The sequence below is a fragment of the Ursus maritimus genome, unplaced genomic scaffold (assembly GCF_017311325.1).
Source record: "Ursus maritimus isolate PB19 unplaced genomic scaffold, ASM1731132v1 scaffold_6, whole genome shotgun sequence".
NCBI lineage: Eukaryota > Metazoa > Chordata > Mammalia > Carnivora > Ursidae > Ursus > Ursus maritimus.
The window spans coordinates 73,040,850-73,068,427 of NW_024426774.1; the positions used below are offsets into that span (position 1 = coordinate 73,040,850).

General features: G+C 44.9%; 2 protein-coding genes across 4 annotated transcripts in view; one reads left to right on the top strand and one right to left on the bottom strand.

Moving 5' to 3' along the window:
* The first annotated feature begins 200 nt into the window (after window positions 1-200).
* On the top strand, window positions 201-27,113 carry ABCG5 (ATP binding cassette subfamily G member 5). Its single transcript, XM_040623524.1, is given in 13 exon segments — window positions 201-425; window positions 1,072-1,193; window positions 7,513-7,657; window positions 7,659-7,710; window positions 12,001-12,133; window positions 13,254-13,393; window positions 13,992-14,121; window positions 14,599-14,812; window positions 15,108-15,313; window positions 16,090-16,228; window positions 21,262-21,447; window positions 25,185-25,297; window positions 26,619-27,113. Coding segments are annotated over 13 exon segments (1,920 nt in total). The 5' UTR covers window positions 201-279; the 3' UTR covers window positions 26,813-27,113.
* DYNC2LI1 (dynein cytoplasmic 2 light intermediate chain 1) overlaps window positions 13,648-27,578 on the bottom strand; it is a 55,111-nt gene continuing 41,180 nt past the window's right edge. The window contains exon 14 of one of the 3 annotated variants that reach the window (XM_040623522.1): window positions 13,648-13,819. In XM_040623522.1, coding sequence (XP_040479456.1) covers window positions 13,700-13,819 — 120 coding nt within the window. In that variant the 3' untranslated portion in view covers window positions 13,648-13,699. The remainder of the gene's footprint in view (window positions 13,820-27,578) is intronic. The other 2 variants (XM_040623523.1, XM_040623521.1) reach the window with 2 other exon arrangements.

Here is a 27,578-nt window from a genome sequence, read left to right on the forward strand (position 1 = left end):
TCACTGCGCCTCTCTTCCAGCACTCCTCCCAGGCAAGCCCTCCTACAAACAGGCTGTGTGTTCTGCCCACTGCCAAGATAGTACACACGCTCTGGGTAAAGGTACATCAGATAATGGCCTCCACGGCCAAACCCCAGTCCCGCAGCTAGGAAGGTCTGGGGTGGGACTCCAGGGCCTGGTGAGGAGCAGGTGGGGCGGTGTGCTGCTGGCTCCTCTACTGCGGCTCCTCCGGGGAGAGTCAGGCCTCCCCAAAATTCACCTGTCTGCTGTCTCTTGGTCATGAGTGAATTCCCATCTTTGACCCCTGTGGGGTCCTTGGGGATCCAAGTGAACAGAGGCCCCCAGAGCTCCGCAGAGGAGGTTCCTGCAGCTGCTTCAAAGCCTCGACACAGCCTGGGCATTCTCCATGTCTCCTACCGTGTCAGGTAAGGCCATGCCTCTTTTGCCTACTGGGAGCTTGAAGCTGGGTGGTGTTTGAGTTGTGGTCGTGACCCGAGGTGAGTGGGCCTCTACTGGCTTTCCTCGCTAATGAGGGCCAGGGATGGAGGCTTTGGGCTCCCACCTTAGTGGATCAAGGTGGAGAGAGGAGAGGGGAAGGGCGGCCAGTGGTAAACGAGGAGCAATGGCAAATGGCCCCCCTTTTGCCCATGGGAAGACCTGGAAGCTATGACAATGAGGCAGCTGTGCTCTGCCTTGTGCCCCAGCTTTGTGCCCCTTAATCCCTTCCTGTTGTGTCCCCCTTGTGGCTAGCCTGTGCCACGGGGATGGAGAGGGCTTGGGGCAACACTTAGTGTAATGAAGCCTGGTGAAGGAATGCAGGGTCAACTGAAGGAATAAACCGTGTCCTGTTTATTTTATCTCCCACACATTCAAAGAGAGCTGGCATTCAGAGCAGCTCCTGGGCAGGGGCTTTACATAGATGATCTTTCTCGGTCGCTACCTGCCAGTGTCTACAGAGAAGGACCCTGAGCCCCAAGCATATTTAGGAACCTGCCCAGGGACAACTGGGATCAGTGCTGGGGGACAAGGGTCTGGTCCCTTCTGGAACCCCACACTCCCTTTCCTTTAAAGCCACCAAGTTGGGCCCTGGTGGGACTTCACATCTTGCCGGCAGCGGTGGGACAGGCAGATCCTCAAAGATGTCTCCTTGTACGTCGAGAGCGGGCAGATCATGTGCATCTTAGGGAGCTCAGGTAAGCTTGGGAAGGAGTACTTGAAGTTTACATTTGCAACGATCATTCAGAAAAGGCTTTGCCTTGCTTTGAATGTTGAGGAAATAGGTTTAAGTTGTAGCAAGAAAGCTACAAGTTTGATACTAGAATGAAGTCGAAAGATATGTCTTACTGAATGGAATCTGGTACTAATGCAAAGCTTTTAGAGAGATCCTTGGAAAAGAATAAAGTCCTGCCTAACATTCAGTTAATCCCTATTTCAAAGTATGGAAAGTACTGAGCACAGTGCCTGGCATGTAGGGGTGCACAGTAAACACAGTTCCCCTGCTCTGTACCCTGCCAAGAGGCAGGACAAGGAATTAAGTAAGCATGAGGATGCATGCCCATTTAGTCCCATATTCATTAGTTTTTAAAAAATGATGATGTATTTCAAATAGGCAAAAATAGCAAATAATACAAAGAATGTTTATATATTAACATCTAGTTTTATCAAATCTTTTAAAATTTTTTAATTTAAATTCAACTTAAGGGCACGTGGGTGGGGGCTCGGTTGGTTAAGCGTCTGCCTTCGGCTTGGGTCATAATCCCATGGTCTTGGGATCAAGCCCCGCATTGGGCTCCTTGCTCAGTGGAAAGCCTGGTTCTCCCTCTGCACCTCACTCCACTTGTGCGCTCTTGCTCTCTCTCTCAAATAAATAAAAAATCTTAAAAATAAATACAGCTTAGTTAACATACCCTGTAAGGCTTTGTCATATCTTAACATTATACCATATTTGCTTCAGATCCTTTTGTTTCTAAGGAATTAAGTATTACAGACCCCACTGAGGCCATCTGTGTGCCCATTTCCCACCTTCTCCTCCTCTTTCCTGGGATATCTACACTTGAGGCTGAATCACGGTTTGTCTTTGCATCCCTGCATCAGCCAGTCATTGTCCTGGGAGGGTCTAGCCTCCAGAGAGGCAGCCCCTTGTGTCTGAGGGCAGTGCCCCATGGGGATCACAGCTGTGGGTGCTAAGCAGCTGGAGGATGGGGGCATTGAGGCTGATGAGGGGCTCGGTGTGGACACCACAGGGTCCACTACACTAGGTTATCCTACACTATTTAAGGATGAAAGATTCTGACAAATTGGCTTCCAAGGGGCTTCTAGATTGAGTTCTTGCTTGCGTTGGCGTTGTTGACATTTACCGGCACTACCCACTTGCATTATTCTCTTGAATAGCAATGGGTAATGCAAGGCTGTGACAAAAGTCAAACACGGACAGCCTCTTTCCACCTGGGGAGTTAAATCCGTAGCCATTCCCCTGCTATAGACTGTGAAAACTGGGTGACAGTAGTAGCATTAAGATTAAATGAGAAGGAATTCATTGACTAAAACTGTTACACTTGGCTGAGATTTCCTGTCTGTTCCTATTTCCAATTTTTAACCATCTTTTTTTTTTTTTAAAGACTTTTATTGGGGGGGGGTGCAGAGAGAGAGAGAATCTCAAGCAGACTTCCCACTGAGCTCAGAGCCCAGCATGGGCCTCAATCTCATGAGCCTGAGATGGTGACCTCAGCCAAAACCACAAGTTGGACTTCTAACTGACTGAGCCACCCAGGTGGCTGAACCACTTCTAACTATATGTGTGTACCGTAATATCCAGAGCCACTCTCATTTTCCTTTTGTTAATTATATTTTTCTTTAAGAAGAAGAAAAGCTGAGTTATTGCTATAACTTGTTGTTTGTTGCCTTCCTTCTGTAGGATTAGGGTGGTATACTGCACACAACAAAGAATGAACTCACCTTCTCAGAAGGGTGTCCCACAAGCCAGTGTCGTGCTTCATGCACATCTCAGGACAGTGGGTGGGAGGCCTTGATCTGGGAGCTCATGGGCTGGTTTCTGATGATACCTAATCACGGCTTTATGACAGCATCTATCATTTTATATACTGACCGTGAAGTCACAGTAGACTGCCAAGTTCCCCAGGGGTGGGAGCTTTGTCTTTTTTTTTTTTTTTCCCTGCTAGAACAGGGTTGGCCACATAGTAGGTACTTAGTATATATTGTTGAATCACTGAGTAAACAAATCCATTCTATGAATTACTGTTAGTCTTTCACAAAATGATGATTTCATTGGTATCTTACCTAACACAGGACTGTTTCTGAAATCTTTATCAGTGAGGCAAAAGAAGACTAAGGTGTTTGAAGTCTCGCAACAAAATGGTGTAATGCAAGTCTGCCTAGGGTCACCCAACACTCCAGGGGAGGGTGACTATATTTGACTCAATAATTGCTATCAATTGGGACCCAGACTCTGGGCTGCTTCCTCCCTTGCAGAGGACTATTTAGTAACAGTCGCTGTCCTTTTAGGGAAGATAACCCCAAAGGTCATGGTTTTATTGCCCTGTAGGGCATTAACCTTTTGTTTTCTTTTTTCTTTTTTTATTGTGGTAAAATACACATCAAACCTACCATCTGAACCATTTTTAAGTATACAGTTCAGTGATGGTAAATTCACATTGTTGTACAACCCTCTCCACCATCCATCCCCCAGCTCTTCCTCTTGTAAAACTGAAACTCTGCACTCATTAAGCAATTACCCCCATTCCCCTTGCCCCCAGGCCCACCATTATACTTTCTGTCTCTAAGATTTAGACTATTGTAGCTACCTCCTATAAGGGGAATCATACAGTATTTGTCTTTTTGTGGCTGGCTTATTTCACTTACCATAATGTCCTCAAGGTTCATCCATGTTGTAGGCTGTATCAGAATTTCCTTCCCTTTTAAAGCTGAATGATACTCCATCGATAAATAGGCCATATTTGCTTATCTGTTCACCCATTAATGGACACCTGAGTGCTTCCACATTTTAGCTATTGTGAATAATGAAACGAAGATGGGTGGTCAAATATCTGTTTTGAAAGCTTGTTTTCAGTTCTTTAGGGTATATACCAAGAAGTAGAATTGCTGGGTCATATGGTAATTCTGTTTTTAAGTTTTTGAGGAACCTCTCTACTGTTTTTCAAAGTGGCTATACCATTTTGATTCCCACCAACAGTGCACAAGGATTCCAGTTTCTCTACATCCTCTTCGACACTTGTTATCTTCCAGTTTTTTGATAGGAGCCATTCTAAAGGGTGCAAGGTGGTATCTCATTGCAGTTTTATCTTTTTTTTTTTTTTTTAAGATTTTATTTATTTTTGAGAGAGAGCGCGCGCGAGCGCGCACACATATGAGAGGGGCAGGCAGAGGGCAAAGCAGACTTCCCCACTGAACAGGGAGCCCAATACACGACTCCATCCCAGGATCCTGGGATCATGACTTGAGCCAAAGGCAGACGCTTAACCTACTGAGCCACCCAGGCGCCCCGTTCCAGTTTTAATTTGCAGTTCCCTAATGCTTAGCGATGGTGATTTATGTGCTTATTGGCTATTTATATATTTTCTTTGGAGAAATGTCTAAGTCCTTCACCCAATCTTGAATTGGGTTGATTGGGTTTTTTGTTGTTGTTGAATTCTTTAGAAGCTCTCTGTATATTCTGGATATTAATCCGTTATTAGATGTGTGATTTGCAAATATTTCTGCATCCTGTGGGTTGCCTTTTTACACTGGGGTTAGTGTCCTTTTTCAAAAAGTTTATTTACTTAAGTAATCTCTACACCCAGTGTGGGGCTCAAACTCATGACCCCAAGATCAAGAGTCATATGCTCCTCCAACCGAGCCAGCCAGGCCTCCCTGGGGATAGTGTCTTTTGAGGCACAAAATTTTAAAACTTTCATGAAGCCTAATTTGCCTATTTTTTCTTTTGTTACCTATACCTTTGGTGCCATATTCTAGGGCATTAAGTATTTCTGTGTCTAGCTTTGCATCTTACTCTGACCTTTTATTTTCTGCTAATTATACATATTAGTTTCTTGTATCCTCTTTTCCTTGTATTCTTTTTTTGAATGAACTTTTTCATTCTGCTGGTCCTTTCATTAATGAGTTAATAAATAGTTAAAATACCTTACAAAAAGAGACTGTATCAGCCATTCATCTTTTTTTAAAGATTTTATTTATTTTAGAGAGTGAGAGAGCACCCATGGCGGGGGGTAGGAGCAGAGGGAGAGAGACAAGCAGACTCTGCACTGAGCACAAGCCTGACGCACAGCTTGATCTCACAACCCTGAGATCATGTCCTGAGCCAAAATCAAGAGTCGGACACTTGACTGACTGAGCCACCCAGGTGCCCCCCAGCCATCCATTTCTATGTAAAAAGTATCCCTGAACTAAGTGGCTTAAAACAATAAAAATCATTATTATTTCAGGGTTTCTATGAGTCAGAAATTTGGAAGTGACTTTGTTGGGTAGTTCTGTCTGGAGTGTCTCATGAGGTTGTGGTCAGAAGTCTGCTGGGCTGCAGTCATCTGAAGGCTTGAGCAGGGCTGGAGAATCTACTTCCAAGGTGCCTCCCTTGCATCCTGGCTTCCAGGTTGGTGCTCAGTGAGAAGAAGGCCCAAGAAAGAACCCTGAGTGTCAGCCAGAGGAGGCTGGGAAGGAGCAGCCAGACCAGGATAAAACCAAGAGGATGAAGTAGCATCCAAGCCAGGGGACAGAGACTTCCAGAGAAAGGCAAGCAATAGCATAAATGCTGCTGAGAGGTCAGCACACAGGAAGGTGCCCACCAGATATGGCAACAAGGATGCAACCTTGATGACCTCAGGGAGGTCAGTTTTGATGTTGTGATGGGATCCAGGCTCCAGGATATTTAGAGCTTTTGTCAGAGTGGAGACTGGATTCCAGAAACAGAAGGCAAGGAAGCTTCTAGTTAGAACCACATACAAGGCGTAGGATCATGACTGGGAAATTTCAGAACATGTTTTGAAGGACGACTCGAATGATGTCACATTTTGTTTCTTTACAGTCCCTCTTTTCTCTTCCCACCCTGTCTTCTATTGAAGATGCTGGAGCTAACCCTGAGCTTGGTCAGCCATGGGTTAGATAAGAAGAACACTGCTATAGGAGCTGGGCTTATTCATCTTTGTATCCCTCACGGCAACAAGCAGTTCCTTTATAATATTTGAACAAAAGATCTTCTCTTTGGTTTTGCGCAAGTCATCATATCCTTGGTAGAATTCTCTTGCTATCTTTTTCAGACAGTTCGGAACCTTCTGCCTATATCCTCTGTTAATCTAACTTCTTAGTAGCCTGGCAGTGCTGGTTCCTGTCCATTGACTCTCTGGACTCATGTAGGTCTGTGTCCACTATAAACGGAAGGAGCTGGCTGTTGCCTTATCCTAATAGTATCACCTAACTTCTGAGAAAAACCAAACCAGGGGAAAGCTCTTTGCAACAACCAGCTGGGTCATGCCCAAGGCTCTTAGTGCAGGCTGAGATCAACTTGATTTTTCTAAAGGACTTGCTAGGCTAGTGCTTCGCAGACTCTGATATGCATGGGAATTACCTAGGGATTTTGGTAGCAGAATGTGATTTGGGGGGCTGGGACCTGAGATTCTGCATTTCTAACAAGTGCTCAGGTGATGTTGCTGGTGTTCAGACAGCACTTGATTATCAAGGCTCTAGGTGTTGTCCCCTACTTTGAGGAACCACCAGATGACCCCTGGGTGGGGGGTTTCAGAAAGAAATTCAGATGTCCTAGATTCAAACTGCCTAGGTTTTCTTTTTATTTTATTTTTTTTTTAAAGATTTTATTTATTTATTTGACAGGCAGCGAGAGAGGGAACACAAGCAGGGGGAGTGGGAGAGGGAGAAGCAGGCCTCCCACTGAGCAGGGAGCCTGATGTGGGGCTCGATACCAGAATGCTGGGATCATGACCTAAGCAGAAGGCAGACACTTAATGGCTGAGCCACCCAGGCGCTCCTTTATTCTTATCCTGTATTTTCTTTTTCAACTCAAAACAGCTATAAAATCCCATGAACAGGCAGACAAAGACCCTCCAGGGGCTTGAAAGAAATGACTTGTCCCTCTCTGACTCAGGAGACAAGCCGGAAAGACTCATTGGTACCATGAGAGTTTGACCCAGGGGCTACTGAGAAAGCAAGTCAGTGCTAGACCAAGGGTACACTGAGGATCTGGGGACAGCCCAGCAATGCCTCATGGAGGGAGTCCTTTTGGGCCTTGTTTTCTTTTTTCTTTTTCTTTTTTTTTTTTTTTAAAGATTTTATTTATTTATGTGACAGAGAGACAGCCAGTGAGAGAGGGAACACAGCAGGGGAGTGGGAGAGAAAGCAGGCTCCCAGCAGAGGAGCCCGATGTGGAACTCGATCCCAGAACACCGGGATCACGCCCTGAGCCGAAGGCAGACGCCCAACGACTGCGCCACCCAGGTGCCCCTGGGCCTTGTTTTCTTGTCTCAACAGGCTCAGGAAAAACCACGCTGCTGGACGCCATGTCCGGGAGGCTGCGGCACACGGGGACTTTCCTCGGGGATGTGTTTGTGAATGGCCAGCCGCTGCGCAGGGAACAGTTCCAGGACTGCTTTTCCTATGTCCAGCAGGTGGGTGCTTCCCATGCTGCTGGCTGTGCGCCGTGGCTCTCCAGGCTTCTTCCAGAGGAAGGTGGGTAGCCCTGGGCCTCCTGCGGCCCTGTTCCTTAGGGGATCACCCCACGGGGGCTTCGCACCTCCCCTTCCCTTCACTTGCCCATTCCTCCCCTTCATTCTTCATCCCTTTAGCCTAGACCTGTGCTGTCCAGTATGGTAGCCACTAGTCACCTGTGGCTTTGAGCACTTGACACGTGGCCAGCCCTAATGTAACATGTGCTATGAATGGGAAATACAGAATTTTAGAAACTTAGTCTGAAAAAACAGAATGTGAAATATCTTACTGATTTTTAAAATATTGGTTACAGGTTGAAATGGTAGTATTTTGGCTGCATTGGGTTAAATATATTAAAATTAATTTCAATTGTTGCTTTTTAAAACATGGCTACTAAAATACTTAAATTCTATATGTGGCTTATATTTCTATTGGATGGCGCTATTGTAGGAGCTTTGTTTTTGAATGAAAACAGTTGTTTTTCTCATTGTACTTTGCTCTGTTGAGATTTTTCTCAACTTTCTTTGAGGCATTTTGAATGTGTCTCATCCAAACTAGATTAAGTTAAGGAAGGAACTACTGACTTGTCTACTCTTTTGAGGTTTCAATCTGTTCCTTTAAATGTATCTAATTTGGAAGTAGTCATAGGTAAGCCTCTGGGGACCTTACCTGGAAATGTTGCCTCATTTCTGTCTGGACTGGAAACAGAGAACTCAGGATACACAGCTGTGCCACCTACAAAGCAGGTACAGTTCCCTGGGAAATAGGCCCTCGGAGCCACCAGAGGCGACCAGCAGCATCTGCCTCAGAGGCTTCAGTGAAGCCACAGTGAGGTTCCACCTGGGCACACGAATTACATCTGCAGTGCAGGCTCCAGGGCTGGCCTTCTTTAATGCCACTGAGGCTCCAAGGAAACCCTCCATGTCAGCTGAGGGTATACCATCTTTATCAGGCATTGCTCAGTCTGTCACCAGGGACTTGCTCAGTTTGTCCCTGGCATTGGACTTTGAGACAGGGCTTGAGAGTGAAATTAGGTCTAAGCTGTGTCCCAAGTACCAGAAGATTTGTTTGATATAATGCCCAGGTGAGTAAGGGGCATTCTTCTGTTTGAGAGTCCTAGACAGTGCCAAAGGGTAGCTTTTCCTCCAGAGGAGTCTTAGCAGGGAGCGTGGCCCTCAAGAAGGACCATCAGCCTCACGGTGATGCCTGGCTCGGTTTCCTTCGTGGAGGTTACCTTGGAGTGCTCAGAAGGTATTGCAAGGCTCCTACTATTCAACTGGGTTATATAGGCATACCTCGGAGATACTGTAGGTTTGGTTCCAGATCACTGCAATAAAGCAACTATTCAAAATAAATAGTCAAATGAGTTTTTTGGCTTCCCGGTGCATATAAGTTACATTTACACTAATACTCCAGTCTGTTAGTTGTACAGTAGCATTACGTCTAAAGAAAACCTACTTATCTTAATTTAAGAATACTGACAACACGAAGTGAGCAAATGCTGTTGGAAAAATGGTGCGAGTAGACTTGCTTGATACAGGTTGCCACAAACCATCAGTCTGTAGAAAATGCGCTGTCTGTGAGGTGCAGTAAAGTGCAGTGCAATGAAACAAGGTGTGCCTGCCCTCTGAACTGTCAGAGCTGGCTGGCATCGGTCAGGCTTTGTTCGCACACACTCTCTCACTGCATCCTGGCGTCAGCCCTGTGTGGGAGGCATTATCTCCTGACACACAAGATTAAGATCAGACAGTTGGGAAGGGCAGAGCTGGAATGTGAACCCAGGCCGTCTAGCTCCATCATGCCTCCCTGAGCTCCTGGGATCTCCTGAGTCCCATTGTGATGAGAGAAGATGGAGGTCACGGTCAGCCCACACACGGTCAGCCCACACAGGCATGTTCACACAGCTTGGTAGCCCTGATGGTAAGTGACAGAGGAGTCCATCTGCAGACTTTTCTCTCTGCTTGCTTTAGTATTTCTGTCTCTAAAAAGTGCAGGAGAAGATCCTGTGGGTATTGGGTGGCAGAAATGCAGTCATAAACAGATTCTTCTGAGTTGGTAATCCACTCATATCACATATCCCGCTGAGAGAATGAATCTAAGAAAGCCACTGAGCTCTTCTCCAGAAAATGCACGTTTGCATAAATATTCAGAACATTCGTGGATGTCTTGAAATAAAAATTTTTTCCCTGGGGGTACCTGGATAGCTCAGTTGGTTAAGCATCTGCCTTCAGCTCAGGTCATGATCTTAGGGTCCTGGGATCAAGTCCCACATTGGGCTCCCTGCTCAGCAGGGACCCTGCTTCTCCCTCTCCCTCTGCCACTCTTCCTGCTTGCTCTCTCTCTCTCTCTGTCAAATAAATAAAACTTAAAATTTTTTTCCCCTCTGGTAAATGTTCCTCTGGCACTGACAGTCCCTTAAAGTCCTGCAAAAGTACTCTCTGCTTGAAAGTACTTTCTGAGCAAATCCAGTCCACAGGGTGTAAAATTGACAAAGTGGTTTAGTGAGAAGGAAGTGGTGGTGATAGGACAGAGCACAGCAGATCTCTCCTCTGAGGAACCTAACATAAAGTGGTGCTTGACATGCACAGGCTGTGTTTGCTGGACTGTTGGCTAATCCCTGTGCTTCATGGACCACTTGAGAGAACCCAGACAGTTCTCTTAATCCCAGCTCTGCCACTTGCTAATAGTATGACCTTGGGCAAGTTACACACGTCTCTGAGGATCTGTTTTCTTCTCTATAATAAATAGATAGTGTATCTCTCCTGCAGTTGATGTGAGGAATGAGTCAGTTTATCTGAGAACATACAGCATAGAGGTTGATGATCTCAGTGCATCCCAGTGATCCCAAGGGTTCCTTCTAAGACACTGGATTCCATTCTCCATAGTGTTTGCCAAATATGGGAGAGGCTTTGGGAAAGAGCATGGGACATGTGAAACAGGTTAAATACATGTCTCCTCTGTCCATCCCTTCCGAGCCAGGAGGGGCAAGCTTTACTCCTTTCTTGCTGTTGCACAGCAGATGAAAGGAATGCTCAGGAATCTGCCCTGGCTGGCGAGCACCTCAACCTGGCCATGCCAAACAAAACTCCAAAATCCTATTCCGATGGCAAGAGGAGAACCTTTTTCCAGAATAAATCATACTGGGTTTGTTTTTTTTTTTTAATGCAAGTTTAACCTTGTTATTCCTTTGGATCTTTTTCAGATGTGTTCCTTGTTTTGGTCAAACCTTCACCCATGCTGCTGATTCCACCCCCTGGCTCCACTGGAACTTTGTTCCACAAATCATCCCCTTTTTTACTCCAGCGTATTTATTTTTTAATGCAGTGTTTTGTTTCTTTTTTCATTATAAAAGTAATACGATCTCATTAGAGGTATATGGGAACAAAACTCATTACCATATATATATATAAGTATTTTCAGTCTGTTCTAGCTGCTTTCCCCAGGGCGCTATGCAGATAGGGGTAATCAGCAAGGCAGAGCCAGAAGTAGAGATTTTTGAAAGGGTCTCTAGAGATAGGCTAAGCTGAGGAAGGAAAGAAGGAGGGGAAGGGAAAGGCCAACTTTCTTGATTAGAAATTCAGTAAAGAACTTTTCTAGTTACTGTTGTGGGAGAGTTGAGGAGAAGGAGTAAGGAGATGGTTTCAGGGTGTGGCAGAGTCTAAGGCAAATAGAACTGGGGGAGACAAGACATTAAATGTGGCTGTAGGTTATAAAGTGGGTCCCCTGGAAAGTTTTTAAAAAGAGTCAAAGATTGGCATTATTTTTAATTACTTTTGATAGCTGGGTTATATTTGATGCAAAATCACACTGAAATTGGACCACATGGGACTTCAGGACTTATTTGGGTTATATAAGGGTAGCCAAAGTTCATTCAAACCAAATTGGACTTTTTTTTTTAAACATATAAAATACTTATAATAAAATATCAAAAACCAACCAAACAAAAAACCTATTGTACCTATGCCTTAAGGGATTTTTCTGTATGCTGAACTTAATGTGGCATCTGAAAATAGGAGCCCAGTGACCTCTCCATTGTTGCCTGGTGAATTTCCCTGAAATAAATAATAGTTTTTGCTGCTCTGGAGACTTGAAAAACAGTTGTATTATTCATTTTAAGCTGACACATGTATTATGGCCTAGACCAAATTGGATTTTATCGTAATAGGCATGTTCTCCCTAGGGTGTGGTGAGTCTGAAAGTGGCCCAAGCACTCAAGGGAAGCGTGCTGCCTCTCCCATGCCATCTCCACTCCATGAACTGGAGCAGCGGCCGAGCAGTGACCAGCCATCCCGGACTTTGTGTCTCCTACAGGTGGACGCAGTCATGGCGGAGCTGAGTCTGAGCCACGTGGCAGATCGACTGATTGGCAACTACAACCTTGGGGGGATTTCCAGTGGCGAGCGGCGCCGGGTCTCCATTGCAGCCCAGCTCCTTCAGGATCCCAGTAAGTGGGACCCAGAACTGCTACTAGCTGCTGCCTGGGCATCTTCCATGTGTCTGCAGACATTTTCAGTCCTTTTGTTATAGTCTCCGTTTGGAAAGGGGCTTGTGTGGAACTGACATCACTGAGGTTTTTCAAACTGGGGACCCAGTTTCTTTGGAAATACTGCATAGTTCCTGATGCTGTTTTATCCAAGTACAAAACAGCTCTTGGAAACACTGCATTTGTGTTTTAATGTTCAGTTAGGGTCTTCCGTGACCACAGGGCTCTGGCCTGTCCATTCCTCTTACTAGAGCAGCAGCACTGTGGGTGCTGTGGAAAGCCATTGAGTTTTGGTGTGCCTAGAAGGACTTATGAAATGGCAGGCATTAAAGCAGGACTTTGATACACAAAAAAGTGTATATTTTGGAGGGAGAAGCTATCAAGATGAAGTAGCCAGTCACCTGCCTCTCCTGCTGGGTTTGGTCATTCCCCCCACCACTGGGGTAATGTCAGCCCTTACAAACACCCGGAAGAGGATGTACTGCGCCTGGATACTCCACTGGGGACACTACGACTGCCTGCTCTTCAGATGGTGGTTGGTCACTAGAAGGCAAAGAAGAGAGATGTTCTTAAGAGCCCTGCTCACTTTCTGGGTAGAAATGGCCGCAGTTAAACCCTCTAAAGAGCCTCAATGCCTGTCTCAGCTCAGACTTTGCTTTATGGGGCAGAGTCTTGCCGTGCAAAGACCCTGTCAGTGTTGTAAAGTGCTCCACATGAAGTGAGGTATATCTTTTCAACCAGCCTCCTCTCAGCCTTTTGAAAACAAGGGTGGCCCGCTCGCCAGCCCTTGTTCTTTGTCACGGTCCTCTGGACAAACCCAAACAGTTCAGAGTACCCTGTGAGAGGCCTGATCTTGTTGCTGCCCTGGCCCCTCAAGGATTAGGGCTAAGATGTGCTCTGGAGCTGGGAGATGGGTCCTCTGAGGTCAGGTTCCTTCACTTGGGCTCAGGCTACTTCTCAGAGTGCACTGTTTGGATAGGGTAAGATGGGATGGGGTAAGACAGCTCAGTAAGGAACTGTTCAAAATTCTGAGTTTAGAGCCCAGAGCTCAGTCTTGTCAGTGACCCTTCCTTGCTTGCAGAGGTCATGCTGTTTGATGAGCCTACCACAGGCCTGGACTGCATGACAGCAAATCAGATCGTTATCCTCCTGGCAGAGCTGGCTCACAGGGACCGCATTGTAATCGTCACCATCCACCAGCCACGCTCCGAGCTCTTCCAGGTGAGACAGACTCTTGTTCCTGCTTAACTCGTCAAGGGTGGGTAGATGTGTGTGCTGAGCTGGGGATTGTGAGGTAGAGATTAGTACTCATTAGCCAGGGTATTTGGGGCCAATAGCTCCTGATATGGGAAGGGCACCTACCATGTACCAAATACTCTCTATGCACTAGTTCATTTAGTCCACACAACAATCCTGTGAGGTGGGTATCAGTATTGTCACTTTACAGAAAAGAGGGAGACTTAGAAATGATGCAAAATGGAGTCAAGGATCTGAGATTAAATAAACATCTTGTCCAAGGTCACTCACTCAGGAGCATGGCTGGGCCTCAAACCCAGGACCGCTGGCCAGGTCCAGGAGTTCATTTTCACTCCAGACGTGATGCTGGACCCAGGCCGGATGTAGCACGATGCACACTGCCAACTCAGGCTAAAACAAACAAACACACAAAAAAATAGGGACGTGCTCTGTGCGTCTCCGGTGGGCATAGTAATAATACTGATGCATGGCTGAGATCAACAGGGACTGACTGCTTGGAAGTTTATTCTCCAGAAGGATATGGTGACTTGATACACACTAAAGCCATTGACTTTCCCATCAGCTCTTTGATAAAATCACCATCCTGAGCTACGGAGAGCTGGTTTTCTGTGGGACACCAGCGGAAATGCTTGATTTCTTCAGTGGCTGCAGTTACCCTTGTCCTGAACATTCAAACCCTTTTGACTTTTATAGTAAGTTTTTTTTCCCCACATTTCCCATCATGAATATTCATTCACTTTTATCATCTCAGATTTCTGCCTAGATGTCAACAGCACTAGTGGATTTTATCCTTGCTTTTGTTTTGGTGATTTCACTCTTTAAGAAGTTAACTTGGCTGGGTCAGTTAACTTGCCACATAGATGACCTATCAGAATGAGATGGGGGACTTCTCTTAAATCGCTGCATGTCCACTTTGTCAGAGAAAAATCAGCTGAGCTTCTAAATTCTCCCAGAAAGCCCCCGTTGAATCCTCAAGGCCTTCCTGGTAGCTTTAAAATATTCTGATTTTATAGGTGGGCATGATCAAGAGGTGTTATTCCGATGGGATGAGGTATTAGCTAGTACTCCTCAATCAATGATGAAACAGTATTAGCCATTGTGCATTGTCACACACATTATATATGCATTTAAAAACACATGGGTCATTTCTTTTGGGGAAAAAAAATTAGTGGACCTGACATCAGTGGATACCCAAAGCAAAGAACGGGAAATAGAAACCTACAAGAGAGTCCAGATGATTGAATCTGCCTACAAAGAATCAGCAATTTATCGCAAAACCTTGGAGAATATCGAAAGAACAAAACACCTGAAAACATTACCAATGATTCCTTTCAAAACCAAAGATTCTCCTGGAGCTCTCTCTAAACTGGGTGTTCTCTTGAGGTAAGAGCTTCACCCCGTTTTAGGTGGTTAGACATCCACCAATAAAAGAAAAGGAATTAGGGGCGCCTGGGTGGCACAGTGGTTAAGCGTCTGCCTTCAGCTCAGGGTGTGATCCCGGCGTTATGGGATCGAGCCCCACATCAGGCTCCTCCGCTATGAGCCTGCTTCTTCCTCTCCCACTCCCCCTGCTTGTATTCCCTCTCTCGCTGGCTGTCTATCTCTGTCAAATAAATAAATAAAATCTTTAAAAAAAAAAAAAAAGAAAAGGAATTAAACAGGGTTTTTTGTCTTTCAGGAGAGTGACAAGGAACTTAATGAGAAATAAGCTGGCAGTGATGATGCGTCTTGTTCAGAACCTGATCATGGGTTTGTTCGTCATTTTCTACCTTCTGCGGGTCCAGAACAATGTGCTGAAGGGTGCTGTCCAGGACCGCGTGGGTCTTGTATACCAGTTTGTGGGTGCCACCCCATACACAGGCATGCTCAACGCTGTGAATCTGTGTGAGTGCCCATGCACAGCAGGTGCACCCCGGGGGCGGGGAGGGCACTTCCTCTCTTCCTGATTATCTTCCTTCTCCAGCTAGCATCTTGCAAGACTCCACCATTATAAGGGTATTTTGCTGAGATAAGCTTGGCCCTCTCCAGATTCTCTCCCTGGGGAAGGGTTAACTACTGAGTTACTAACATCTTAGCGTGAATTAGTTCACCAAGTAGATCTCTCTGAGGGTCTAAGGATCCTGGGAAACGTGAAGTTAGGAGCTGCTGGTGGGGAAGCATTTTTTAAAAGATCATTCCTGGTATCCCTATCTTGGCCATTAGGATGTATAGCCCCTGGGGGCCCAAATACCTGCCAACTTTGCACTCTTCTTTTTAGAGCTGATTTTAGGACAGCTAGCACCTAATTTTCAAACTCAGAATCCAGAAGCAATACCTAGTTGCCTGATGTTCTGTGCCAAGACCCTGCACAAAAAGAGGACAAACTACCTATCACATCATTCATGACCCTTTGCACACGTGTTCTTGAATTTGTGACAACCCTCCCCTGACTTGAGAGAGGACGACAGCTTTTGCAACCATATTGTAACTCAGGTAGTGTAGATTTCTGTGGTGGGAAGTATTTACAGTTCTGTGGACAGCAGGTCCCCTCTTGCCATGACTGCGGAGCCCCAGCTGGTCCCTACCACCCAGTCCATAGAACTCAAGTTCAGTTTGGACTAGCCCTCCTTCACTCAGCTGTGTAGTGACCGGCCATTCTGAAACCTGCCTTCTGTGCCTAGTTCCTGTGCTGCGAGCTGTCAGCGACCAGGAGAGCCAAGACGGCTTGTACCAGAAGTGGCAGATGCTGCTGGCCTATGTGCTGCACGCGCTCCCCTTCAGTGTCCTTGCCACCATGATATTCAGCAGTGTGTGCTACTGGTAAGGGGGCGTTCAGAGATGTTTAGGCCTCCTGGCAAGTTCCAGGTGGCCACTGGGACAGATGGAGGGGGAGCTCAGGGGTAAACAACTCCCTCCTCTTGGCCGTGGAGGTCTGTCTTTGCCCATCAGTGCCCATATAATGTCCTGTGCTTCAGGACAAATAAAAGAACCTGGCTGGGACCACATGGGACCTGAGAGCAGACCCACAGGACTACATGGTGCCAGGGACTGGCGTGTCCCACATCCTCTGCAGGGCCTGGGGAGAGAAGATCGCCCTAAAGTCGTTGGGATCCAGGTGCAGAGGCAGCGAGCAGCTGCGGAGTATCAGTTAAACATGGGCTCCTGTCAGCTGGAGCGGCAAATCTGTCTGAGGTTCCACCAGCCCACCTGTGACATCCCAGGTGGGCTGGCGTGAGGAGGCTTGAGCAGTGGAAGAGGGGCTGTGGGAAGAGGCACTGGGGCACCACGAAGCATCCCTGATGCCCTTAGGTTTTGAGTGATGGCATATAGACAGTGCTGCTTTTTGTTTCTTAGAGCTTTTGAAGATATAAATCCGAAAACGTGTAGTTATTTGCATGATTTGTCCTCATAGGGAGAAGTATCTTCCCTGATTCCCATGGCTTTCCCTTAAGAAAAGATGGGGGTAGTACCTGGTATTCTGTGACTCTAGTAGTGTAACAGTGCCCAGCTTATCGTCCCAAGAGAACTTCAGGCAGTTCCTGAGATGTTGTCTGTCTGCAGGCCGTGGGATTCATGAGCAGGTGCTCCTGACGTAGCCAGGATACAGACCCATGATACGTGATATGAATAATTATTATGAACTAAGTGATACATAAGTAAAAGACAACCAGGGCCTAGTAAGTTTGAGCTCCCAGATGAACAGTGGGAAGGTCTTGGTGCAGGTGATTAGAAGTTGGGTGTCATTCTGGAGAGTGACAGAGGCAGAGCCACTTGCTCCGAGTTAGCAGGAGGGTGGGCTCCCCGCTGAGGGCGATGGCAGGGACCATAGGGCCTCCCCGCTGGCCCTGAAGAAGCCTGCTTGTTCTTTGACACTCAGGAACGTGCTGAATCTCTAATCTATGATGTAAACTACAGGCCCGTCTAGTTCAGGCTGAATGATCCAGGAGCAGGTTTTTAAAAATCTGATCATTTTTGAGTAAATCAAGGTTGCTGAAAATTGAAGACCCTGCTACTTTAGAATCTTGCCACTCATTGTGGCCCACAGACCAGTGTCAGCCTTACTCTGGAGCTCGGCTAACATGCAGGATCTCCGGTCTAGCTACTGAATTGGATTCTGGGTTTAAAAGGATGTCCCAGGTGGTTCATAGGTATTTTAAAATTTGTGAAGCACTGATTTTTGAAGACCATATAGTATTTGAAAAACTGCCCATGAGAAGGAAAGTACTTTAAGATTTGAGAAAACAGGGCAGTTTTAAACTAGGTTCAGTGTACGCATACACGTCATGACTATTTTTGATAAAAAGTCAGACATAAAAAAGTCCGTCATTTCCAGTGGCAGCACAGCTGTTAGCAGTGTAGCAAACACTTCCAATTAAGTGACAGAAATATTTGTGAATGCCTACTGAGTGCTAGGCACCGTACTAGGTGCAACAGAAGACTCGAGTGAACAGAAGGTGCTGCCTTGTGCACTCAAGCTTGCAGCTCTGAAATCTAAACAGCTCTGAAAGCCACAGTGCTGTGTAACTCTCTTAGCAGCACAACTGACCTGAACTAAGTGGCAAAATCTGATCTGAACTGACATGATGTTCTTTGTACTTTTCTCACATTAACACTGCTGTTCAGCAAAAATGTTAACATGCTTGATTACAAGCGGAGTCCCTGATCCCACTGTGACAAGTATGGTCTATGCAGTGTACAGCCATTCCAAAACCTGAAAATTGCCACATTCCAAGACACAGTCTGGCCCTAAAGCATTTCAGATGATGGATTGTGGACATAAATTTCCAGATACTTTACTTCAAGAGAGTGTAAGATTAGTATTATAAGAAAGCACAAACACTATGCTGAGGAATAGAATAATAACCAACACAAATAGAGCACTTGCTTTGTCTGGCACTAAGAGTTTTAAATATATCAATTCATATAATCCTTGCAATCATCCTCTAAAGGTTGTGCTGTGATTATCCTTGTTTGTAGATGAGCAAACGGAAGTACAGATGGAGTAACTATCTTCCCCACCTCACATCCATTATCCCAGTTAATTACAAAGGAGAACAAGAGGCCATTTGGTTGAGAGGACAGCTTGAGAGATGAGCATCATTCCAATGGATAGAGGAGGGAGCAAGGGCAGTCCAGGAAAAGAAAGAGCGAGGCCTTAAGTTCAGGAGCAAAAACATGTAAGACTTTTCCAGAGAAAAGGTTCAGTTGTGCTGTGGGAATGAAGGATTGGAAGTAGTGAAAGATATGACTGGCCCCTCCAGTGGGGGAGGTGCTGAATAGCAGGCTAAGGGGCTAAAGTGGACTTGATAATGGGGCATAGGAGAGAACCAGGGAGTGACCCATCCGTGTTGGACTCTGGAGGGTGAGGCTGGCACACTTTGCCAGCAGACTGGAGTTAGGGCAGAGACACCAGATAGCCCAGTGAGAAGCCTTGGCAACAGTCTGTGGGAAAGGCAGAGGCTCAGATGAAGAGAGCAGCAGTGGCAGCAAAAGGGGGGGGATCACTTTGAAACTCTGGGATAGTAGAATCGAGTGGGCTCAGTAACTGAATGGATTTGTTGGTGGTAAAGTCATGGATGCTGCCTGAGACAGCATCTTTATCAGGTTTGCCAGGAACGAGAACGGATTTGGTTGCAGCTGGCATGCTACAGGATACCCGACTGGACATGTCAAGCTGAGGGGGAGTAGTGGGTTGCCCCAGAAAGGAAAAAAGGAGTGAGGGTAAAAGCCTGGGAATGGATTTTATAGAGAGGGTACTGGAAGGGGAGGAAGCAGTCTGAGTGTAAACCTCACGTGGCACATTCGGTAGGTGGGAAGAGGAAAGCAATCCAATGACAGAAGCGGAGGTGGTGGTCAGAGAGGGAGGAGAAGCAGAACCAGGCAACATCAGAGAAGCCAGGGGAGGAGAGCATTTCAAGGAGGTGTAGGATATCCATTCATATTGCAGAGCTTCACAGAGATGAGGCAGCAGATTAGGAGGTCATTGGCAGTCTTCCCAAAAGGAGCTTCAGCAGAGTAGTAGGGGTTCAAGGTAGATTCACAAGGGAAGAAATAAGGAGGAACAGGGAAGAAGCAGATGCTGCTCGAGAAGCCTGGCGCAGTATAGGGTAGGATGGCGAGAACGCAGTTGCTCACATGGTTATCAGGCTCAGGGAATGGATGTTTTAGGATACGGTAAATAAGACCATCAGGGAAGACCATTAGATTGATAGTTGATGAAACTATAGCAAAATAGGGTAATTCACAGATCAGGTTTCCAGGGTAGTGCAGGGTAGGGATAGGTGAATCAGGATAACATGAAATCAAGGAGCTAGTAGATAGGATCAACTTGGCAACAAAAGGGGGAAAAAAGAGAATGAGCACAAGACATGGAAGATGAAAAGTAGGGAAGGTAAAGATAGCAAGAAATTCATAAAATGGGAAATGATTCCATCTGCTGAGCACTGGGGAGGGAGTTTGACATTGGGGAGGGGGTAATTTAAAGTAGAGGTATATATTAGATACAAGGGACGTGGAACCCAATAAGCAATGAGAAAAAATTAGGGGTCTAGAGGTCAGGTGAGACAGAGTGCATCTGATTCGCACAGCAATATATATGCCTTGTTCAGCATACCTTCAGGGAGAGGACCGAAGTGAAAGAACAGGGCTCTCAAGGTGTGGGGATTGGTAAGGCAAAGAGTAGCAGGAGGAGGTGTAAGGACCTGAGGCAGCGAGGGCTTTGGGGAAATAGGGGACAGGAGGGACGCCATGATCAGAGACAGTGCTTTCATATGGAATCTTGGAAAAGTGGAATAGTTCTGAGTAACATTTAAGTCCACGATCTGGTGAGTGATGAAGATCAGGTGGATGGAGCCCCTGGAACTGATCAGGTTACCTAATTAGGAGGCACTGATGTTGATGGCCGCCGATTAGGCAGGTTAAAAAGACCTTGAGGATAATGATAGTGGAGAGGAATGCAAAGAATGACCCTGGTCCAGATGCTATAAAATCATCAAAGGTGAGAGAATGTCGTAAAAACCACAAAGGATTGCACTGGGAAAGAGAATTAATAGTACAAGCAAACTTCATAATTTGTATAGGAGGAAAGGTAGAGGGCCTTGAAGAGTGGTCCGGAGGCATGTATATAAGACAAGCCAACTCCTTTTCCTTGCTCTACAAGTGGAAGAAAGAGCAGCCATGTCTAATGGTTGCTGAGGACATGCTATCACCAGGGAAGTGTATTTAGTGGAAGGAATATAAGAGTTAAGAGGCATGAGTGTAGGGAAGTCTGTTTACAGGAAAATGAAGATCAAATCAATGGAAAGGGCTGGCAGAATGAAAGACAAGAATGCAATGAAACAGACCTGGGAGGGCTAATTCACCAGAGGATGGAGGCAGTGAGGGGTTTTCATGCTGGCAACAACCCTACATAACAGGGATGAAGTGCAGGGATGGAGGGGCAGAGAAGCAGGCTGAGTGAGCCCTTAGCACTGGGACAGTAGGCTAGCTACGGTTGGAGCAGTGCCAGCTAGGCAGAACATGGTTATTTCTGGAGAAGCCTGGAGAGTTCAGCCCTTCTACTAATTGCACCAGTTGTGACCACTGTTCAAGCGTTAACATTTTCCTCTGAGAACTGAAGGAGCTGTAAAAGGGGAAAGGTGGCACACTAAGTTGGAGCCAACAGAAACAATTTGTGCTCATAAATGGCCTCAGAGGTTGGCTCTGTTCCGAAAAGGCCTTTCACAGGGGAGTTTGGCTTACCCTGCAAACTCTTCCCACCCACTAACCATCATGGACTTATTCATTGAAGGCACGTGTGGTATTTTTCTTAAATAATCCTTGGAGAGGAAACTAAAGACCTTATGTTTTTCTAGGACTCTGGGCTTATATCCTGAGGTTGCCAGATTTGGATATTTCTCTGCTGCTCTCTTGGCCCCCCACTTAATCGGTGAATTTCTAACTCTTGTGCTACTTGGTATGGTCCAAAACCCAAATGTGGTCAACAGCATAGTGGCTCTGCTCTGCATCGCTGGGATACTTGTGGGATCTGGATTAGTAAGGTAAGAATATGGCAGTTCAGAGGACTTTCATTGATGATTTGTGGTTAATGATGACAATAAGAAATGAAGAGGAAAGAAACTGCAGAGGAGAGCTGCAGAGGAGAGCTATGTGATACTGGCTAAAGGTATCACCTTATGGTCTGGAGCGCTTATAGTGCTTGCTTATCATTATTAGACCTTGATCTCTTTACCATTTGTTCAGTAAATGGTAGATTCACGCTGAGAATCAGGAAATGACAATTTAGGCATGTTATTCCTATGATTCACATGAGGTAACAAGAGGAGAAAAACCATCCATCCTCCAGAAAAACTTGCAGCCTATTATTACAAGCTAAATAGCATGCATTTAATTCATTTCTGCCCTGGTACTGTGGAGTGTGTCTATTCTGGTTCTCAATTCCCAATTTCTTTTAGGAAGTAAGAACAGTCAGATAAGAGCTTGCATGATAAAAGACTAATCAGGAAAATATCAGGACTAGAAGGACACACACTAAATGTTAACAGTAATTACCTCTGGGTAATAATTTTTTCTTCATATTTTCCTTTGTGAATTTCTATAATAAAGCGTTTTATAAGCAAGAAAAAATACATATATACACATACATACATTTTTAAAAAGCAGTAGCAGAAAGGGTGGAAAATTTTAGAAGGGTGACAGTGGAACCAGGCAGGTGAGGTTAGTGGGATCACATAGCTAAGAAAGTGTGAAGGTGGCTGTTTCTTTGACTTAAAAATAAAAAAGCTCCCAGAGCATCTGCTATATGTAATTACAAATATATATTTAATTATTTAGCTCTCAGAGCAATCCATGTTCGGGTAAGAAAACTCAGCTCAGACTTGACTTTGCGACAGTGAAACCACTGTGAAGATTCCCAAGCTGCAGGCGGCTCCCTGGAGAGAGGACTGACCCAGGAGTCAGGGACTTCCTCTACCATATATCTGCCACATGACCAGGGCAAGTCACTTTTCTATCTAAATTAGTGTCCTCGTGTATTAAATGGAGCTCATGATCTTGGCCCCACCTGCCTCAAGGGCACATGAGAAGCAAGTGAGATAATCAACAGGAAAGCACTTCATAAGCTGTAGTGAGTTATATAAAGGTGAAATATTACAAAGCAAAGTGAGCTGGATTTGATCAGTCAAGGAGGACTATGTTTACGACAGCATTATTACATTGTGTTTGTGGTGCTTAAATGGTTGTTAGCATCTGTAAAAACTGCACAAATCAAATCAAGCCAGCGAGGTACAGATCCAACTTTGGGTGGGATCTCCTCTTGAATATTTGAATCATTACCTGTTCCAGTCAGTCTGGCACTATTTAGTGTATTTGGTTTGTAGAAAAAGGGGATTCGTTATTCTGAAAAGAGAGGCAGTGGCCAGCATTACCAAAGGCTCCTGGTTTTCTTTTTTCTTTCTTTCTTTTTTTTTTTTTTTTTTTCCCAAAACCTCAACATTCCAAGGCTTTACCTGGATTCCACTCCAGGTCACTGAATTGAAACTCTGCTCTTCGGGACCACATCAGCCTCCTAGTCATAAAGTTCACATTCTTCCCTCAAGTCATGACTTTCCTGAGTGCCTGCCTGCAATATTTGCATTTTGGCTGCCTCCTTCTTTAAACACAAACAGAGATAGCTTTGTTCTTTCTACATAGAAAATAATGCAAGTTTTTTGGGGAAAAAATGTACACAATACAGAAGTGTATAAGGAAGAAAGTTAACGTTACCTGAAGTCTCACAACCTTCAGTTAAACTTTGTTGTGTATCTTGCTAGACTTTTATATAATCTTTAATGAAAATGAGACTGTAATATTGTGAAGGAGTTAAGTATGCATTTAACAATATAATTCGGACAGTCCCACGTCAAATTTAGATCTACAGTTCCTTCCTCTCTGAAGTACTCCAAGGATTTCTGTGATGTAGCCTGATTGTCCTCCCGCGTCTTTCACAGACCTGTTTGTGTCCCTTTGCCACCCGCACGAAGCCTACCTGCTGTTCCCTTGACTAGGTCAGCTCTCTCTGAAAGAAAGCCTGTCCTATGCCGCTTCTGTTGCAGCCTTCCTTTCAAAGGATGGCAGCTGCTGGAGGCCAGTAGCTGTGCCTCATTCATCATTATAGCTCTTCTCAGTGGCTGGCCCAAGGCCTTGAACCAAATAGGTTTGCAAAAAATAATCTGCTGAATTGAGTGAATGAATGACTGCTCTCTCTCCTGGGACCGCCCTCACACTGGGACAGTCACCAACTTCTGTTGGGTTTCTTCTTTGCTGTCAAACCACAACTGCATGTGGAGCCTGAGTGTGCAGTGTTCCACCCTGTGTGGTGCACTGCAAGACAAAGGCACATGGTTCCTGCCTCGGAGGGAACTTTCTGGCCAGCTGGGCAGCCAGCCTCTCATGGCCATCATCTTGTTGCAGGCCTTTGTCATCTTATACTTGAACTACTGCTGTCACCTGCTCCCTTTTGCTTTTCCGCTGTTCCTAATCTGCCCTTATTATGGTCCCTCTCCTTGCTGGTGCCACGTTAATTCTCTTAAAACACTGGTTTTATGGTGTCAACCCACTGCAAGGGTCCAAAACAGCCGGTTCCTGGCTGTCATTCCAAACTCCGCTTCAGATCCTCTGTTCCAGCCCTTCTGGCCCGTTCAGTCCCACATGCTGTCCCTGACCTGCCAGTGCTCATACCATCGCTCCTTCCTATAATGTCCTTCCTTTTCCCTCCTTCTTCCCCAGGTTCCTACCTGTCCTTTCCAATTAGCAGCCTCTCAGTGGGCTGATTGAATTTTGTGCCTTAGAACATTGCCAATATCTGAAAGTCATGGGGCTTGGGTGTCAGAGGGGAATAGGTAAAAACCATAAATACTAAGTACAAAAATGTCATGGACATGTGGTGCTGGATTATTATACTTGGCACAAATCATTTACCACTGTGTATTTTTACAGTCTTAAGGATATATAGTCTATGTCCCCAATTACATTGTGAGTTTTCTAGGGGTAGGACATTTCTTTGGAATTCCTCAAGCATTTAGAACTAGTGCCTCGCAAATAGAATTTAATACATATTGTTGATTGACAGAAGTTATAGTGGACAGAGAGGCCACAAGGTCAGCAGAAAGACTGAAGAGGGGACAGAGTTCATTTTCACAACAAACATCTGCTTGCTCTCTCCATCCTCTCCCCCTGTATCATAGTTAATTCTCACTTCACACACTAGCTCCTTCAAATCTGTTTAACCACAAATCTCCTCTAAAGTGATTGTTAGGTGTGTGTTTTCTTTCATGTTTTTATCAATGGTGCTTACCAAAGGAAAAAAAATTAGACACCAATCCATCATCAGGGGATTGTTAAATTAAGGTTTCTACTATAATGGACCACCGAGCTATAATTAAAAATGATGGAGTGCTATGCTTACTGACTTGGAAGGCTGTCTGACACATAAGTTCGGTTGAAAAAAAGGTTAGAAAAGAGCATGAAGAGTGTGATTCCACTTATGTAAAATTTTATAAACACAATATACGCATGTTACACATGTCACCAAAATGTTAACCATAGTTATTTCTGGGCAGTGGTATATCTTTGTACTTCTCAGTTTTGTTTGATGTTTTTCACAGTGAGCACAACTTTTATAATGAGAGGTAAAAACTATATTCAAAATGGGAAACATAAAATGAGGGTTGCTTTTCTTTTCATTTGGTAGGACTGTTAGGAGAGCCTACTGAATTTCAGCTCACTCTTTTTTCTTCAGAAACACAGAAGAAATGTCCATTCCTTTAAAAATCTTCAGTTACTTTACATTCCAAAAATACTGCTCTGAGATTCTTATAGTCAATGAGTTCTATGGACAGAATTTCACTTGTGGTAAGTACTCTATTTTGGATTTTTTTTTTTATTACCCTGAGGAAGCAATACCCTGAGGGAAATGTATTTTTTAGATAAAAGTTATATTTTATAATAGATTTAAAACCTTGTTTTGAGGGCGCCTGGGTGGCTCAGTTGTTTAAGCATCTGCCTTCAGCTCAGGTTGTGATCCTGGGGTCCTGGGATCAAGTCCCACATTGGGGTCCCAGCTCATCCGTGAGTCTGCTTCTCCCTCTACCCTTCCCCCCTGCTTGTGATCTCTCCCTCTCACACTCAAATAAGTAAAAATCTTAAAAAAAAATCTTGTTTTGAAATAAAAGTCTAACAGTTTCTCTGATTTTTAAAATAAAAGTCAAGTCAAAGGCCAACAGCTTAAGGCCACTCTGATGTTTTTTAGAAAACAGTAGACCTGGGATGCCTGGCTGGCTCACTCGGAAAAGCATCTGATTCTTGACTTGGGGTTTTAAGTTTGAGCCCCATGTTGGGGGTAGAGATTACTTAAATAAAATCTTTAAAGAAAACTGGTAGACCTAATGTACACCAAGGTAAACTCTAGTATACTTTGGGTAGAATCAGTTGGTTTGGTTTTTTTTTTTTTGTTTTTTTAAGATTTTATTTATTTGAGAGAGAGCATGTACATGTGCGAGTGGCGGGGGTGGGGGAAGGAGGAGAGAACTTGAAGCAGACTCAGCACTGAGCACAGAGCTCTACTCAGGGCTCGATCCCACGACCATGGGATCTGAAACCAAGAGTCGGATGCTTAACTGACTGAGCCACCCAGGCACCCCTAGGATCAGTTTCTATACCTACTGAACAGAACAGGTTGAAGCGGTTGCAGTGGCTTCTTGTTCCCTAAAAATGTACGTAATATATAGCTGAGTAAAGCCATTTTTGGCAAAAGTCTGTTCCCCAATTCCATGAAGCCAGTGGGAGCATAAAAGGTCCTTCTGGCCATGGAAATCCCAGGCCACTCCACAAAGGCAACTAAAGAACAGGGCAGAATTTAGTAGTTGTTTTAAATATTTTTAGGTGGTAACAGCACCTAGGATATTTAGTACTAGATGATCATAAGTGATCATGATTTTTATCAGCACTATGGTAATGAGTTTATACCCCAAATGGAAACAAACCCATCTCCATCTTCAAATGAAGCCAGGGCCCAGAACACTCACTATTGCTTCAACTAAACATGAATTCTGGGCTCTCTAAAATGTGCTGTGTCTTTCATGATGAAGGGTACTTAGCGGGCAGTTGGTAAATACTTGTTGATTAAAGTACCTGGGAAGCATCGTATCTGACACTGTCCCTCTCTTCCTCGCAGGCAGCTCAAATGGTTCTGTGACAACTAATCCAATCTGTGCCTTCACTCAAGGAGTTCAGTTTATTGAGAGACTCTGCCCGGGTGCAACGTCCAGATTCACAACAAACTTTCTGATTTTGTATGCCTTTATCCCAGTTCTTGTAATCCTAGGAATAGTTGTTTTTAAAATAAGGGATCATCTCATTAGCAGATAGTAAAGAACACTGCTGCAAAAATGAACTTAAGCCCCAGATGTGCAGGACTACTTTGAATGTCTGAAATAAGAAAGCCATGTGCTTCTTGATAGTACATCTTAAGTCTTTTAACCATTAAAACTCCATCTGTGCCCCTCAGATCCATGCAGGCTCTGAATGATATTCTGACTTGCAGGGACGTGTGCTATTTGGAAATTGTGAGTGAGCTGGTCCAAAAATGTAAATAGTAATAATTCATAAAGTTATGGGAGACTAGTGTGACTGTTTTCTTTGTTCTAGACACGGATAAATAGTTCAGTTAAAAAATTACGCTTACAGGGCGCCTGGCTGGCTCAGTCGGTGGAGTGTGCGACACTTGATCTCAGGGTTGTGAGTTCGAGCCCCACGCTGGGTGTAGAGACTACTTAAAAATAATAGAAAATTTTTAAAATTATGCTTACAAACAAAATTAGGCTTACATTTGATAAAAGATTTGGTAAGAAGACGATGTCTGAGTGGCTACTGACTGTAAGTAACAAAAAAGAGTTGTGGGTTTGAGTGAAACAAAGCATTGTGCAAAATTGGGGGGTGGGTGTGAATGCTTTCATTACCATTGAAAAACCCACATTGATGTGTACACGTCCACATGAGGGTCTGAGTGACCCAATCACACTGAAAGGAAGCTGGACCGATGCTGGACGATGAAGACCCCTGATACAGAGCACCTGGTGATTTTTTGGGAGATAAAATGAAAACCTGCGGGAATGGGCTGAACTGAGATCACAGC